A 13,757-nucleotide genomic window follows, 5' to 3' on the forward strand; every position below is an offset into this window, starting at 1 on the left:
TGAGAGTATCTGCACATGCTAGAGGTTGAGGGGTCGAAACTTCGGAGATAGAATACATAGCCTGTTGTATATATTGGTGAGTCCCTTAAAACGTGTCTGGTGGAAACCTAAAGCCTGTGATCCACCAAGTTGCAAGGGAACTTGGAAATACGGGTGTGCACACTTGGTATTGAACAGAGCCTTCGGTGTCATATCCCATTCAGGGTGTTGCCAGAGATTATATTGATAAAGTATTTATGAAGAATACTAACACCCACGAGAGTTGAGGTGTCATGGTGAAGCTTTGCAAGAGTTCTTTAGACCCAATGTAAATGGGCGCGGGACCAGTGAATATAGTGAGATGAAATTATGAACCTTGTAATCGGATTAACAAAGCTGCAAGCTTGGAAGCCTTGAATTACAGTTGCAAATCCTCTCTGACCTTTTGCCCGATGCTCTTCTTGACGTATGCATACAAGGAGTTTCTATATAGATTTCCCAATAGATGTTCCTTGCACAATATCTGCCGACCCACCCAAGCCTTCTCATGTGACAATGCACACACACATACATGGCCATAAATAAGTGGCTTCATAGACTTGGTGCGGCCAGGCCAAGTAAGGGCGACAGATCAACCCCCAGCATTCAGTGTGACTGCCACTGGTACTAACTATTCTTACAAATCTCTGTCCCTTTCCCCATACCCTATGCTTGTTTGACTTGCAACTCTTCCACCAGATTGGTGGTGGACCTCATCTCCAAATCAATAAATAGAAGAGATTGATAGTCAGTAGAGTGCACGGGGTAGGAGTGTATGAATTGTCAATTGTATTCAGCACCATAAGAGTTATTCGTCTCTTGTGCTTTGTTGATCTTGGTAAAGTGCAGGGACATGTAGTAGCTTCTAGACTTAAAAGGCATACTATATGTGACACTGCAAAGTACTTTGTTGAGGTGCCAGTGCCTGAAGAATGACAAACTGTTTCTTCTTTCAGCGTTTATCAGAGGTAAGCTGTACAGCGTTATGCGTAAGTAAACAACACTGGCTTGTAGCTCTGCAACAAGGAGCTGAGTTTATTTTGTTTTAACAAGAAACCTTATTTAACACTTTATCTTACTGCTACTTAGCAACTGATATTTATCCAAAGCAGAATACACCAATTCTCGCATGGTTAAGGAAGCCAGGCAGTGTCACTTGTGGTCACTCGTTAAGAGGGAGGGAACCTGGAAATGCCCTGTGTTGGTGGCTTCCTTTTTGCTATGAAATTGCTCAGCAGCTGTACATCTCAGTCAGTTGCATTAGGCAAAATTCTTCATATTTGTCTTTTTGTGCTACATACTTGTCATCCTGTCACTTGCTGGTGACGCATCAGTATAATTGAAAACCCCACAGTTGTATCAAGCATGCTGAAGGTGCTATTCTGGATACTCAAATTTGGTACTTTGTTCGACTCCAGCTTCTTTGCATTCTTAGCCAATTAGAGACATTGGTGAAACCACAGGGACCACCTCCACTCCCTCCTCCCCCTTGGTGCCATCCCTGGTCAGAGAAAACGTAGCCAGGTAATTCCGAACCAATCAGAGCTTACAAGTTTGCAAATTTGACAAAATGGGAGAATTTGACAGTGTTTGGAATAGCACCCATGAAATTTTAAGCAGAGCTTTCCATTCATGTTGTGCTACTGCTGACTTAGGTATTAGCCAATCAATATGCCCTGGAAATTATATGCTCCCAAAGGTGATAGATTGGCTATAGTGCCCCAAGGTGTCCACCTCAAGGGGGACAGTTGCAGTGTCTGCTGCAGGGAATTCTCCCCCATTAACCCTTAACTTTATTAAACACTGTACGATGTGATGTGCATCTGATTTGTGGTTTCTTCGATTGCTGTCTTCAGAGAGAGAGAGAGAGAGAGAGAAAGAAAAAAAGCTCTGCTGCTTTTCTTTGTTGTCGTTCTTTTTTGGCTTACAGGTTGCTCAAACAGAGGTGCTGCGTTCTTCCATGATGTGGATCATTATGTGGTTCTGGCGCATCGCCAATGCTCACGCACTCATGCAAATGTTCCTCTTTGCAATCTTCATTAATCGTATGTGGGTGAGTGTCATATACCAAAGGAAATTATAAGCACTGATAGGGCTCATTATGTGTTTGTGATCCTTCAATTTGCGAGCTCGTTGAAACTGATGTCACGCACAAAGCTCCTGGTTCAGACCATGCTTGGTAGGGGTGTGCGTCATATCTCAGTGACTCCTCAAGTGCCTTTTGCACGCATTCTCGCATGCCAACTCAGGAGCACAAATGCCACTTGGGAAACACTGTAGCATGTCTGTTTAGTTGTAATGAGTACGCTGTGAATCGGAGGGACTTTTGACGGTTGAGGAGATAATAATAAGATAGTAATGCCACTAATGGACAGCGAGATAGCCTTAAAGATGCACCTACGACCTCTTCAAATTGCTGGCTGTCCTGGTTTCACACCATAATGATTCTGGGCTGCTGCTGGTTTCTTGAGCTGCGAAAAGCTACATCCTGACATGCTTAGTATTTAATATTTTTAATGTAGAAAAATGGAAAGTTATAGGCCTCTCCAGGGTTGTCTTTAGGGTGACACACTGCGAATATTTCCAATGATTTTCCAATGAACACTGCGATGAACCCACAGCATGCCTGTATCCACTCGGAAGCATCATGCATGATAAAGAGATTGGGACTTATTGTATGGGAAAAGCTTAAATGTCGGGCTGAACTAGTGTTGCGCGGACAGCTAACCAACATTAAGGCAAGTTGCCTTTAGGATAAGGGAGCAAAAGAAATTTAGAGCAAGGAACTAAAGTGCCGCAAATCTAGTTCGCTCCTCCAAAATCAACTAACAGTGTACAAGAAATATAGCGAGTGCAAGAGGTACTGGGATTGATGCGCAGTACCTCGACGAGATTATTGCACAAATGAAGTACTAATTATGCACAAGTCTATTTACAAGGTGTATTTACAAAATGAATTTTAACTAACCAATCTAGCTGATAGCTTGCATGTGTGTCCATTCATTGTCTTTGTCACGATGACTTTCCAGTCTTCTTAAATGAATGCACATATTAATATTCTTGTGATGAATATCAGATGTAACAAAGGTATCTTCATGTTGGATTCACCTTCGTTATAGCAAGGTTTCACTGCACTGTTTTTTTTTTTACTATATATTCAAATCATTATTTTACTAACGCATATTTTAGCTTCCTCCGTGAAAACTTGGTGATACTATTGTGTGAATCTTACAGGAGTTCCTGTTGTGGATTCAATACATTGGATTTGCAGTGCTTGGGACTCTGGTGGTCTTCACAGAATTTCATCTGAGGACCGTAAGTACACCAGTGGGATGGAAAAAAGAAGGCTCTGGTTTGTCATAGGAAATATGATTTGACAACATAATGTGATTCATGCATTCAGCTTTTGTTACTGGCATAGGAGGCTTTCTTTCTGTAGTACCTTACAGCTCAAATCTGCATTTACTTAACAATACTAACAATGTTACAATTGCTCTATTACAACATAAATAATGACTCACTAAAGGTAACAGTATAACCTTAGCAGCCCTTAAAAAATATACCTCCTGCAATATAGTTTACTGATATGGCATCTTTTTTCCCCCTTGTCTTTTACAAATGCGATGACAATGAGTCATACACATATAAACAGCCAGTGCTTTGACCTGGAGATCAGATTTCAGTGACTTGTGCTCACTGCTATCGTTGGGCTTTTAGTGTTGTATTTTTTGCTGGGCGGAAGTTCACCCACTAAAGAGTTAAATTTTGAACTAAATCTTTTGGCAGTTCTATTCTTTACCATCACTACAATGCGACAATATCTTTGCAGACCTTTTCGTTATTCTTGCATTTATGCTAAGATTCTTGCTGTTTTGTAAATTAGTTTACATATTACACTTTGCACAGTGCATTGATGGGATGCATTGCTGATGAGTTAAGTACATATATAGTATATATACTCATGCTGCAAGCTCGATCTTAAGTTACATAGCACTCACACAAGAGTAAGATTGTGTATGCATGCCTTACCTGTCAGTAAATGACATAAACACAGGTTTCATTCAGTAAATGGCCACTTCTTTTGTTTCTGTAGTAGCAACAGTTGATAGATGTCTTGCAAGATAGAAAGATGGGTCAGTTGTTAGGACTTGGATGTACTTTTACTGTTTGATATGCCTAACAAGAAACTACGTAAAGAATGGTGCAATACATCCATTTAATTTGGACAGTTTTGGAACAGGCTCTCATATGATATGCAATTATGGAAGGTAGACCACATGAAACCAGATTTAGAAAGTGAGAGTCTACAGGAGTCAGTGCCTTCCCATGCTCTAAGCATGCTCCAGATGAGGCTTGCGCTAGGCCGACACTCAACTTGGCCCATGCATTCAACTTAGACACTTGATTAAGCAGAAAAAAAAAATGCAAACGTCATCTACAAGTGTTTATGTTGATCAAATACTGAACGCACTAGCATTATTGTTCTGATGGTGCATCAACAGTTATCAATCTGTCCGAGGAAGATCTTCAAATGGTGCAAACGATTTCAAAGATGTTCGCTGCTAAACACACTGATGGCAAAAAAACTCATTATGGTGCGTAATGGCTCAGCACTTATGGTGTTTTGCTGCTGAGCGTAAAGTCGTGGTCTTGATTCCCAGCAGTTGCAGGTGCGAAATGCAAGAATTCATGCACATCTTAACTTCACAAAGCCCACTCCCACCGTGTCAGTATGTGGAGTTCGATGCCTCAAAATTTCGATGTAAGGGCAATGAATTTGACACAAAGCTTGTAGTTGTAGCGTTTCTGGTACACCGAGGCAAGATTTCAACTGTGAATACTTGCAGCAGACTAATTACTGATGAATGATTACCATACTGTAATTAAGTTCTAACCATTTGTTAGCGGCTTCTTTCTGTATGAATATATTCTCCATTGCCAGAAATAATGTTGAACAAGCTCTCCTAATTTTCCTCCATGTGGAATGGTGTTTAGGCTTCTCAGGTTAAATTATAGGAATGCATTAAGAGTCCCATGTGGTCAGAGATATCTGTTACCCACAACCATAAAATTTAGCCATGTGTTGCTTTGAAAGGTTACACATTAAGTAATGAATGAATGAATAATGAATAAATAAATAAATAACATTTTTGCAGATCCAGAGCTACCTCTTATGAAAAAGCAGGCGGAAGCATTCAAGAGGAGAGGCAGTTCAATACAGAGGCCTAAGTCACCATTCACCCAGCTGCATTCCACAACGCATTTGCAGCAGACAGGATGCGAGGCAGCCGTCTTTTTTTGCCCGAATGTTTCTGCACTTTCATTGCATTCTTTCTTTTCGGTGGTGCTTATATTTTTATGCTGCAAGGAGCAGTGTTAGTTTGGTGCTGCGCTCGGACATGTTGCATGGAAGCCCAGCGTTGGAGTGACATTTCCAAGACCTGCCTCGATGGCGGAACCCCACCCCTCCATGCCACATTGGACTTCTTCTTTCACCGTTTTGTGTAATTTCATCTAACTTGGTGCCACTGTCTTGCATCGACAGTAATTGTGGAGTGGTGGTTTCGGTTCGCTTGCTAGTTGTCCCATACTGCAGCGTTGTATCTCTGCTCTGTTCTGAACATTTCTTTTTTCCCTGTTTCTTCACGCACTGTAACATTCCAATCTCACCTGACTTCTTCCTTCCCACCCCTAAAGCATCCGTATTGACATATTTTCTCATATCTGCACTGGTATTCGATAAAGAGAAAAAAAGAAGAAAAAAAACTATGCGACTGTAAGAATGCCTTGACCAGAACTGAGCACTGCTACACGACGTACGGGATCTTGCACAAAGTTGCGCATCCTATGTTCTCTTGTTTTCATCGCAAACTTGTCAATTCTCTTGCCACGAATGCATTAACTATTTCTGAGGTTGGTGTGACACTTCAGTTCACCGGTAGGGTGAACGCAGGCATTACATTAGAGCAAGCTCTGTTGTTGGACTGCTAAATTCGGAACCACCGAAAATTCTTTGCGGTGCCTTTGTGAATGTTTTTAATGGCCTCATGGAAGGTTTTCCTTTACTTATTTTTTTTTTTCAGTCTATAGCTCTGTCCCGGCATGGCGGTGGGGACGATTTGTGCCTTCAGGCGTGCGGGCTTGACGTGACTGGCACCTGTGATAGTGCAGTGGCAGGGGATACATATCTGACCTTGTGGTGTCGTGCATATCGGGATAATTGAGTGAAATGTGCCGACACCATGTGCCAAATTTTCTCTAATGTGTTCCTATATCCGATTCTGTGGCAGCTAGGGAGCAGGGTGGATCACTCGCACATGCGCGTGAGCATAAGACGTGGGGTGAGAGCGGAGGCGGCAAAAAATTGTAGAAATTTAGATATGTGCAGCGAGCTGTACCACGTCTTACAAATTGAGTGACGGCGGCGGCTAAAATTCTAACCGGTGCAATACCCCAGCTAGCTTAGTGCTTTTCTTGTTACTTCTAGTCCATTTGCACAGCTTAGTTTTCATCACAGGTGAACAAATGAAAATTTGCACAGCTACGGTGTAATGAAAGACTTTGCGACGCGAAGACTATGCAGTTATCATAGGGCAGTGTTCATTGTGATACCATGTGAATCTGCATCAAAGTAGAGTGTTACGTGTACAATGGTGTGTAGATATGGAACAAATTATTTATAGTTGTTAGGCTCCCGAAGTGTGGGCATGTGTGCTGAATGCAACGTTTATGTGCGTCCCCCTTCTCGTGTGCTAAGCACAGGGGATGCTTTGAACAAACGTTGCTGGTTCTTGGGCGTCGTAACGCAGGGCCTTGACAATGAATGCGTGTTGTTGTGCCATGTTGTGCCATGTGGTTTAGGCAAATGCTTCTTTTTTTGAGTAAGAGATCAAAGTAGTATGTTTAACCGGTGACATGATTGTACAAATAGATGTGCTAGTGAACGTTTGTAGTCGTTTGTAAATAAAGATGTATTTTTTTATTGTGAGTACACACAACACCAAATCCATTTTGTATTGTTTGGTGGCATTTTTTAAGAAGCAATACAGGAGCTGAAGTGATCAATTATTGTTCGCAGTTTGGTATTAACAATAGAGTGAGTGTGTGACGTTAAGTATAAGTCACAGCTGCTATGGGGGAAGATAAGCATTTTGAATATGCTGATAACGAAATGCCATGGATGAATATACTTCTTCGAAACATCTCTGAGAACCTTGATTTACTGCAGTTGACATGCATAACTTGACCCCAGTGGTAGATGTAGATTTGATTCATTTGAATACCAAATTATATGAGATTTCATTATTTATTTGAAATTATTATTGATAGCAGACTGCACTAGTGCTTGGAAACAGATATGCCTTGAAAAATGACTTTGTAGGGACAGAACTACATTGTGTATTCTTGGCATTCCTTCAACAGGCAAAACGCTAGCATGAAAAGCAGCGCTTTGTTTTCGTTGCTGCCGTAGTCTTTTAGGCAGCTAGCATAAAATTTTAAAATTGGTGCCCACATTCCAAAGCCCGAATTGAGAAAAGCTTTTGGCTTGCCAAGCTCTCGGTGCCGGATACCAAGCGGTGAAAAGAAAGTGCAAGAAGATTGCACATTTCAGGGTGCAAACTTGCTCGAAGTTGTCAAACGATGTTTGCCTAGAAACTATGCAATGGTATGCTCATAATGTGCCGACATTGGCTGTCTAAAAAAATATATCACTTTGTATGTGTAGTTGCTGATTTGCGCATCACTGCTGCAGTACTGCTTTGCATATTTCACAGCTGTTTGTTCACATGTCTGTAACAGGTAAAGCAGCACTTATTACAGCTACCTTGCACTGCTTCAGTAAAACAGACTTAACAGCTGACGTATCGCGACTGAAACGAACAAGCTCCTTTTCTGAGCTGAATTTATGGAGAGTACCTGTTGTGGGACACCTGAAACCAGTCAAATTAAGCTTAAATATGACCTAACTTGTGTCAAACTAAGGATTTGACTGCACGTCATTCAAAGGAAGTGCCCAGTGTGTGGCCAATGTTTTTGACTTTTCATAATCATAGATGTACTAGCACGTAGTGGCACAAGGCCGCATTTTCGGTATATTCTAGCTCAGCACCCTTGTTTAGAATGCCTCGTTATAAAAGTCTCCCATGTTGAGAATCGAAAGCACAAGCAGAAACAATGTGAAATTTGCTACAAGGTTACTGCAAATTGCATTCGAAATGCGAAAAATTGGGTTTTTACTTTAGGGGTCTTTAGATGGAGGCCACGTTTGCTTTTTACACTAAGTGCAATCAACTGTTAGAGTTAGGTATCAAACTTATAGATCACATATCATACCAGAAGCAACCTGCATCGAGTGAATTCACTCATATTTACGAAACTTGGGTTTACAATATGTGTGTGTTTAGTATGTGAAAAAGTTGTTCAAACAAGTGCAGTTGGCCGTTAGGTACAGGAGCTTGGAAAGCGAGTTTTGTGACTGCATCCTATCTCTATTGATTTCTTTTTTAAATTTATTTTGGCCATCTGAAATTGTAGAACCTGTTTTGTGGTCACCTAGCAATATTTTGGGGATCGGCATAATTGACTCAAGTTTGCAGAGTTCATAGCATCCTGCTGGTGTTATGTATAAAGGGGGAGTAATATTAGCAAGTGTGAATGCATGGCTCCAGCTTCATGTCACCCTGGATTTGGGCACTGGTGGCAGAGCACCCTCAAGCAATATGCAAGGGAACAAATAAATTGCCTTCAAAATGCTGCAGTGGCTTCACCTTGCATTCCCAACACAAAAAGTGCTCAGTACCAACAAACTTTAAAGGCAGATCTACCTGCTGCATGTTAAAATGCCACATTTGAATTGACCCATCACAGGCAACTGCTTCTCGAAAAGAAATTCGGAGTTTCCACTCGTATTGCTCATGACTATACACCAGGAGAGCTGCGAGGGGTAACAAGAGCTCCGTCATTTGTTGTGGCACCCGGTGTTATCCAACTAGCTGCATAACCAATTCACTTGTGCATGCCAAAGACTCCTTGGTTTACCTACGCCTGTCCTTGGGAAGGAAAAATGTATTGTGCGACATTCACAACTGCATTTCCAGTGCTGCTGCCGCCGACCCCAGTATCTGGCATGGTATGAAGCTTGAGCCACTTGTTCCTGCTAAGTTTAGTCCTCCCTGTACATTGCATTCTCTAACATGCTACTAGGCAACACTTAATTTCAAGAACAGGGATCTATGGTCCCATCCTCTTCTTACTGTGTACATATTCAATGATGCTAGGTATTGAATGCATTATGAAGTGTGAGAACAGGAATAAGTAGTCTTGAACACTTTGTTTAGTTGCTTACAGCAACCTAGAAGGCTGCAAGTAACTGCACAAAGGTTACTCTCTGTATCAAGCAACACATATCATGTACTGCCTATGTGTATTTAGATTGGCAAGGTGAAGGGTTGCCTGTGAACATTCTTTAATTGCATTGCTCTTACACAAACTTGCCTGATTCATTGCGTCTTCCAGTGTGATGCTGGATTAACAACATTCTGTCAAGTCTCCTTTGAAAGCACCGTTCATTTCAGCCAAGTGATTCCCGTTTTGCGTCTTTGCAATGGAAGATGAATTTTGTGATTTGAAATGTAAATCAGCAGTGGACTTGCTGAGAGCGCGAAGTCTGCTGAAAATGATAGACGAGCTTTGTCTGGTTACCTGCTAAATCAGCCGGTCTCTCTCACTGGGCTATTATATGTAAAAAGAAAATGCAGTCTGTATGTGGCTTCAAAGCGACAATTTTTGTGTTGAGAGTGCAACGTGGGTCATGTCAGTTGTGCATAGATAATAGCCGTCCCAGCCAAGAGAAGCAGTGCTCTTGTATTATTGCAGACAAAAGTCTTCATGATATGCATGTCACTACTATTTCTGTTGACATCCGTGGATTTAGGACAGCGACATAGCTTGTGTGCTCTTCTCTCAACTTTAAGAAATGGCAGATAACACAAACACATCTCGGCTGCCACTCGCATGTCCCAGTGATTTTTGTCTGCATACCTAATCCAAGGTGGACTACGCGTAGCTGTTTGGTACCTATTTAGAGATAATACTACATACCTTCGTCCACGTACTAGGTGGGTGGACTTCTGCCTTCATACCTTAGTACTTAAAGCCAAAGTATCTGTGCTTCCTGTAACATACATCAAATCATGTATACATTTTTATAACTAGGTGATAAAAATTTGTGATTGATCAATAAAAGCATGTTCTGAAGTTTACGATTCCCGGACAATCTTGAAACAGGAAGCCTCTTGCATCTACAAGTGTACTAGGGTGCACTCTGGATGTACATGTAATGTCCTGCTGCTGTAATGTAAACATGACGTTTATTCACATAGATAGAAATAAGTCTTCAAGGCTGTGACCACCTTAGTAAAATGAATTCAAGCATAAAATTGTTTAAATAAATCAATAAAAGTTCATGCCAAGCATGCAACAAATAGGCTGGTTTCTTCTGCACATATCACAACGTCAACTTGGTTTTCCAGAGAATAAATGCACGAGCCCCATCAGTGAGCTAGACGGCTCCTAGTGGCAATTAAAAGGTATGTGTGTATGGTTGCACATTTCTTCACAGATCTGCACCGTGCAGTCAATGTCTCTGAATACTCCAACACAGGTACACCTCTAATCCCAGCTGAGAACATGGAACAGTTGTGGTACAGCTAGCGCTCAATGCATTTAAAATTTACAAACTTTTGCATATAAAAGCAGGCACCAATAAACGGTGCTTGGAAATAAGGTCAATGACTAGACGGCCACGAGTGGCAGTAGTGTGGCTCCGGGCAAAAATGGCAAGTACTAGCATGCAGCTGTAAAGCAATACAACAGTGCTTCAACTGTGGGCCGCGACCATGGCAGGGAAAGGAGCTATTGCTTCTGTAAAGTAGAGGCCGTATCAGAATTGCCTGGTTTGGAGAATTGCAGTGGTTTGAGAGCTTGTACGGACTGAAGATGAGCGTAGGCTTCCATTACCCTTAACTCAACATTCAGTACCTATTGCAAAGCTGTTTTGAAGAAATTCCTCTGGTATGCCAAACAGGCTCTCTGGTTATTACATAAGCATTCCTAGTGGCCTGCACGCTCTCTATAAATTGCTTCATACACTGTTAACTAGAAAATAAATTTCACAGTAAATGCTTGTATTGCTGTTCACGCTCAAAACTGCCAGAGATGTTGGTATGTAGAGGCAAAGTGCAGCTGTAATGTGATGTAGCTTTGGCAGGTTGCGGGTACCACAGCTTGGAAAGCACTGTTCCATCGCATGAAACTGTACAGGTGTCCATTGATGGCACAACAATAACGAAAAAAAAAAAACGCACGCACTGTTTTCAAGCAACGTGCAATAGCTGCAAAGAAGGCGGAAATGCTGGTGGGTGGTGAGCAGCACATCACCGGTGTTTCACATCTCTGGTGCCACCCATTCTTGCTCATCATCAAACATGTGGAGCGGGATGCTTAGTGTGGCACACCCAAGCCAGCTCCTTTTCAGCGGCATTTCCCACAAACCAAGCCACGTGTCGGCTTGCGCATCGTACACCTCCATTGTGGCATGGTGCTGGTCCCAGCTCTCTTCACCACCAAACACAAAAATCTTGTTCCCAACGACAGCCACGCCGGGCTTGTAACGGCGCTCTCTCATGGGCCTACAGAAGCGCCACGTGTTGGTCCGTGGGTCGAAACACTCGACCTTGTTTGTGTTCTCTTCAGACACGTGCCAGCCGCCGATCACGTAGATTTTCTTGTCAAACACGCACGAGGCTGCACCTGACCTTGGCATCAACATCGGAGTCAGCTCTTTCCAAGAGTCAGCTTTAGGGTCATAGCACTGGACACTGTCAATGCTGTCAACATCGTCAGCAACTGGGTTGTAGGACTTGACATTGTCACCACTGCTTCCAATGTCGGCGACTGCCACGCCAGTGACAAACAGTTTTCCCTGGAGCGATGCCACAGCAGGGCTTGTCAGCGGAACTTTCATTGGCTGCACAATGTCCCACCGGTTGCATGCGGGGTCGTAGCACTCAACACAGGCGAGACGTGACGTGCCGTCCCAGCCACCAATGGCATACACACAACCATCTAGCGCTGCAAGGGCCACTTCAGACCTTGCAACGCTCATTGGGGCTGCTTCAGACCAGGTGTTCAATGCTGGATCAAAGCGCCATGATGCCTTGCTGACAGATCCATCTGGGTATTCTCCACCAGCCATAAAAAGAATGTTCTGGCCAGTAGCAGTCACACCGTGCTTGCTCACAGCATATGGGAGAGAAGCAAGGCTCAGCCACGACCGGCTGCTGTGGGCATAGCAGTCCACATTTCGCAGAACCACTTTATCATCTTCACCTCCAACCAAGATAGTGACTTCAACCGTGGAGGAATTCTTCCGGACAGTAGTCCACGGTTGGTGGCTCTCTTTCCGCCTGTCTGGTAGCAAGTGGTAAGCCTTTGCTTTTTCGAGCAACTGGCAGCATCGCTGGTTCTGGGACACGGCGGGGGTCGTTGCCACCACGTCGACGAGGTAGTATGGGCTCATGAGGGGCAAGCGTATGTGTTCGAAGATCTTTTCGAAACCTTCCATCCGCGACTCGGTGCTGTGCTTGAGCCAGGACAGGGCGCCTTCGAACAGATGCTCCTCTTTCTCTATCTTCAGGTTGTCCGACGAGATGAATTCGACGAGCTTGTTGGCCGAGATTTCCAAGAACTCCTCGTGACGCATCACCAGTTCGAAAGAGCGGCACGCGTACTCCTTCGCCTTGGCCTGGAGTTCCGTACAGGCGTGCATCTCGGCGAACGTGTGGATGCCGAGGCAGTTTGTCTCGTCGATGTGCTGCTCGAGAAAGGCGCAGCAGACCTCTTTGACCGGCGCCACGTCCAGAAGGTTGGCCGCTGACAGAAGAGACTGGACATTGGCGCGGGTGATCGTTATGGTGGACGTGTAGGCGTAGTCGATAAGGTCCCGAAGCGTCTCCGCTTCGACACCGTTGAGGACCACGCGGTTCTGCGTTTGCTCGGCCATTTGGCTAGAGAACATCGCCCTGAAGTAGGGGCTGAAAGACGCAAGCACAACCTTGTGGCACGGGTACTCCGCGGCTTCGGCGCACAGTACGACGTCGCAGAACGCTCCACTGGCCCGAAAAGCGCTGAGACCCTTGAGGATGGAGTCGGAATGGTCTTCGTCCATGTACTTGTACTCATCCTTCATTTTAGTCTCACAGCTTTCGGAGCTGAACGACTCCGAAACTAGTTCCATGTCGGTCGGGTCGCGGGTCGTGCCGCACGAACTTACGGAGACGCTGCGCCGCCGAATATAGTTCATTGGTGGTTTGTGGCACAGCTTACTCCGATTTGCCGAAGGCCCCCGCAGCAGCCTTCCCGCTTACAAAGAAACGCCGAGCGAACTCGTCGCTCCGATCGTCATTCGACCATTTCAATTTCACTGATTTGACTTCCCGATTATGGCCGCCCACACACCGTTCGAGCCGCCATGCGGGCAATGCGTGCGTTCTCGGGCTATGTCCTACAATTTTGTTTTCAGAAGTGCTCATCTTGCTCTGTAGGAAATCCTAACTCTGCAATTATTATAGTTATGCAAAAATATAAGCGTGGTGAAATACACAATAGCTCCGTTATTGCTGGTAATGTAACGCCGCCTGCTGCGATTGCGCCTAGCGGCGTCACCGGTTGGCACTAGT

At 43.8% G+C, this 13,757-nt stretch overlaps 2 protein-coding genes across 9 annotated transcripts in view; one reads left to right on the forward strand and one right to left on the reverse strand.

The window, feature by feature from the left end:
- Nucleotides 1-6,717, forward strand: part of Cpes (Ceramide phosphoethanolamine synthase) — a 74,980-nt gene extending 68,263 nt beyond the window's left edge. For 7 of the 8 annotated variants that reach the window (XM_065449930.2, XM_065449933.2, XM_065449936.1 and 4 more), the window contains 4 exons: nt 975-986; nt 1,949-2,071; nt 3,253-3,333; nt 5,175-6,717. In XM_065449930.2, the coding sequence (XP_065306002.1) occupies nt 975-986; nt 1,949-2,071; nt 3,253-3,333; nt 5,175-5,195 (237 nt within the window). In that variant the 3' untranslated portion in view covers nt 5,196-6,717. The remainder of the gene's footprint in view (nt 1-974; nt 987-1,948; nt 2,072-3,252; nt 3,334-5,174) is intronic. The other variant, XM_065449937.2, reaches the window with a different exon arrangement.
- A 3,652-nt stretch (nt 6,718-10,369) lies between these two features.
- Nucleotides 10,370-13,593, reverse strand: LOC135916526 (kelch-like protein 3). Its single transcript, XM_065449929.2, has one exon. It carries the CDS (start codon nt 13,379-13,381, stop codon nt 11,465-11,467), a length of 1,917 nt encoding a protein of 638 aa, XP_065306001.1. The 5' UTR covers nt 13,382-13,593; the 3' UTR covers nt 10,370-11,464.
- Between the last annotated feature and the right edge of the window lie 164 nt (nt 13,594-13,757).

The sequence above is a fragment of the Dermacentor albipictus genome, chromosome 9, assembly GCF_038994185.2.
Source record: "Dermacentor albipictus isolate Rhodes 1998 colony chromosome 9, USDA_Dalb.pri_finalv2, whole genome shotgun sequence".
Lineage (NCBI taxonomy): Eukaryota > Metazoa > Arthropoda > Arachnida > Ixodida > Ixodidae > Dermacentor > Dermacentor albipictus.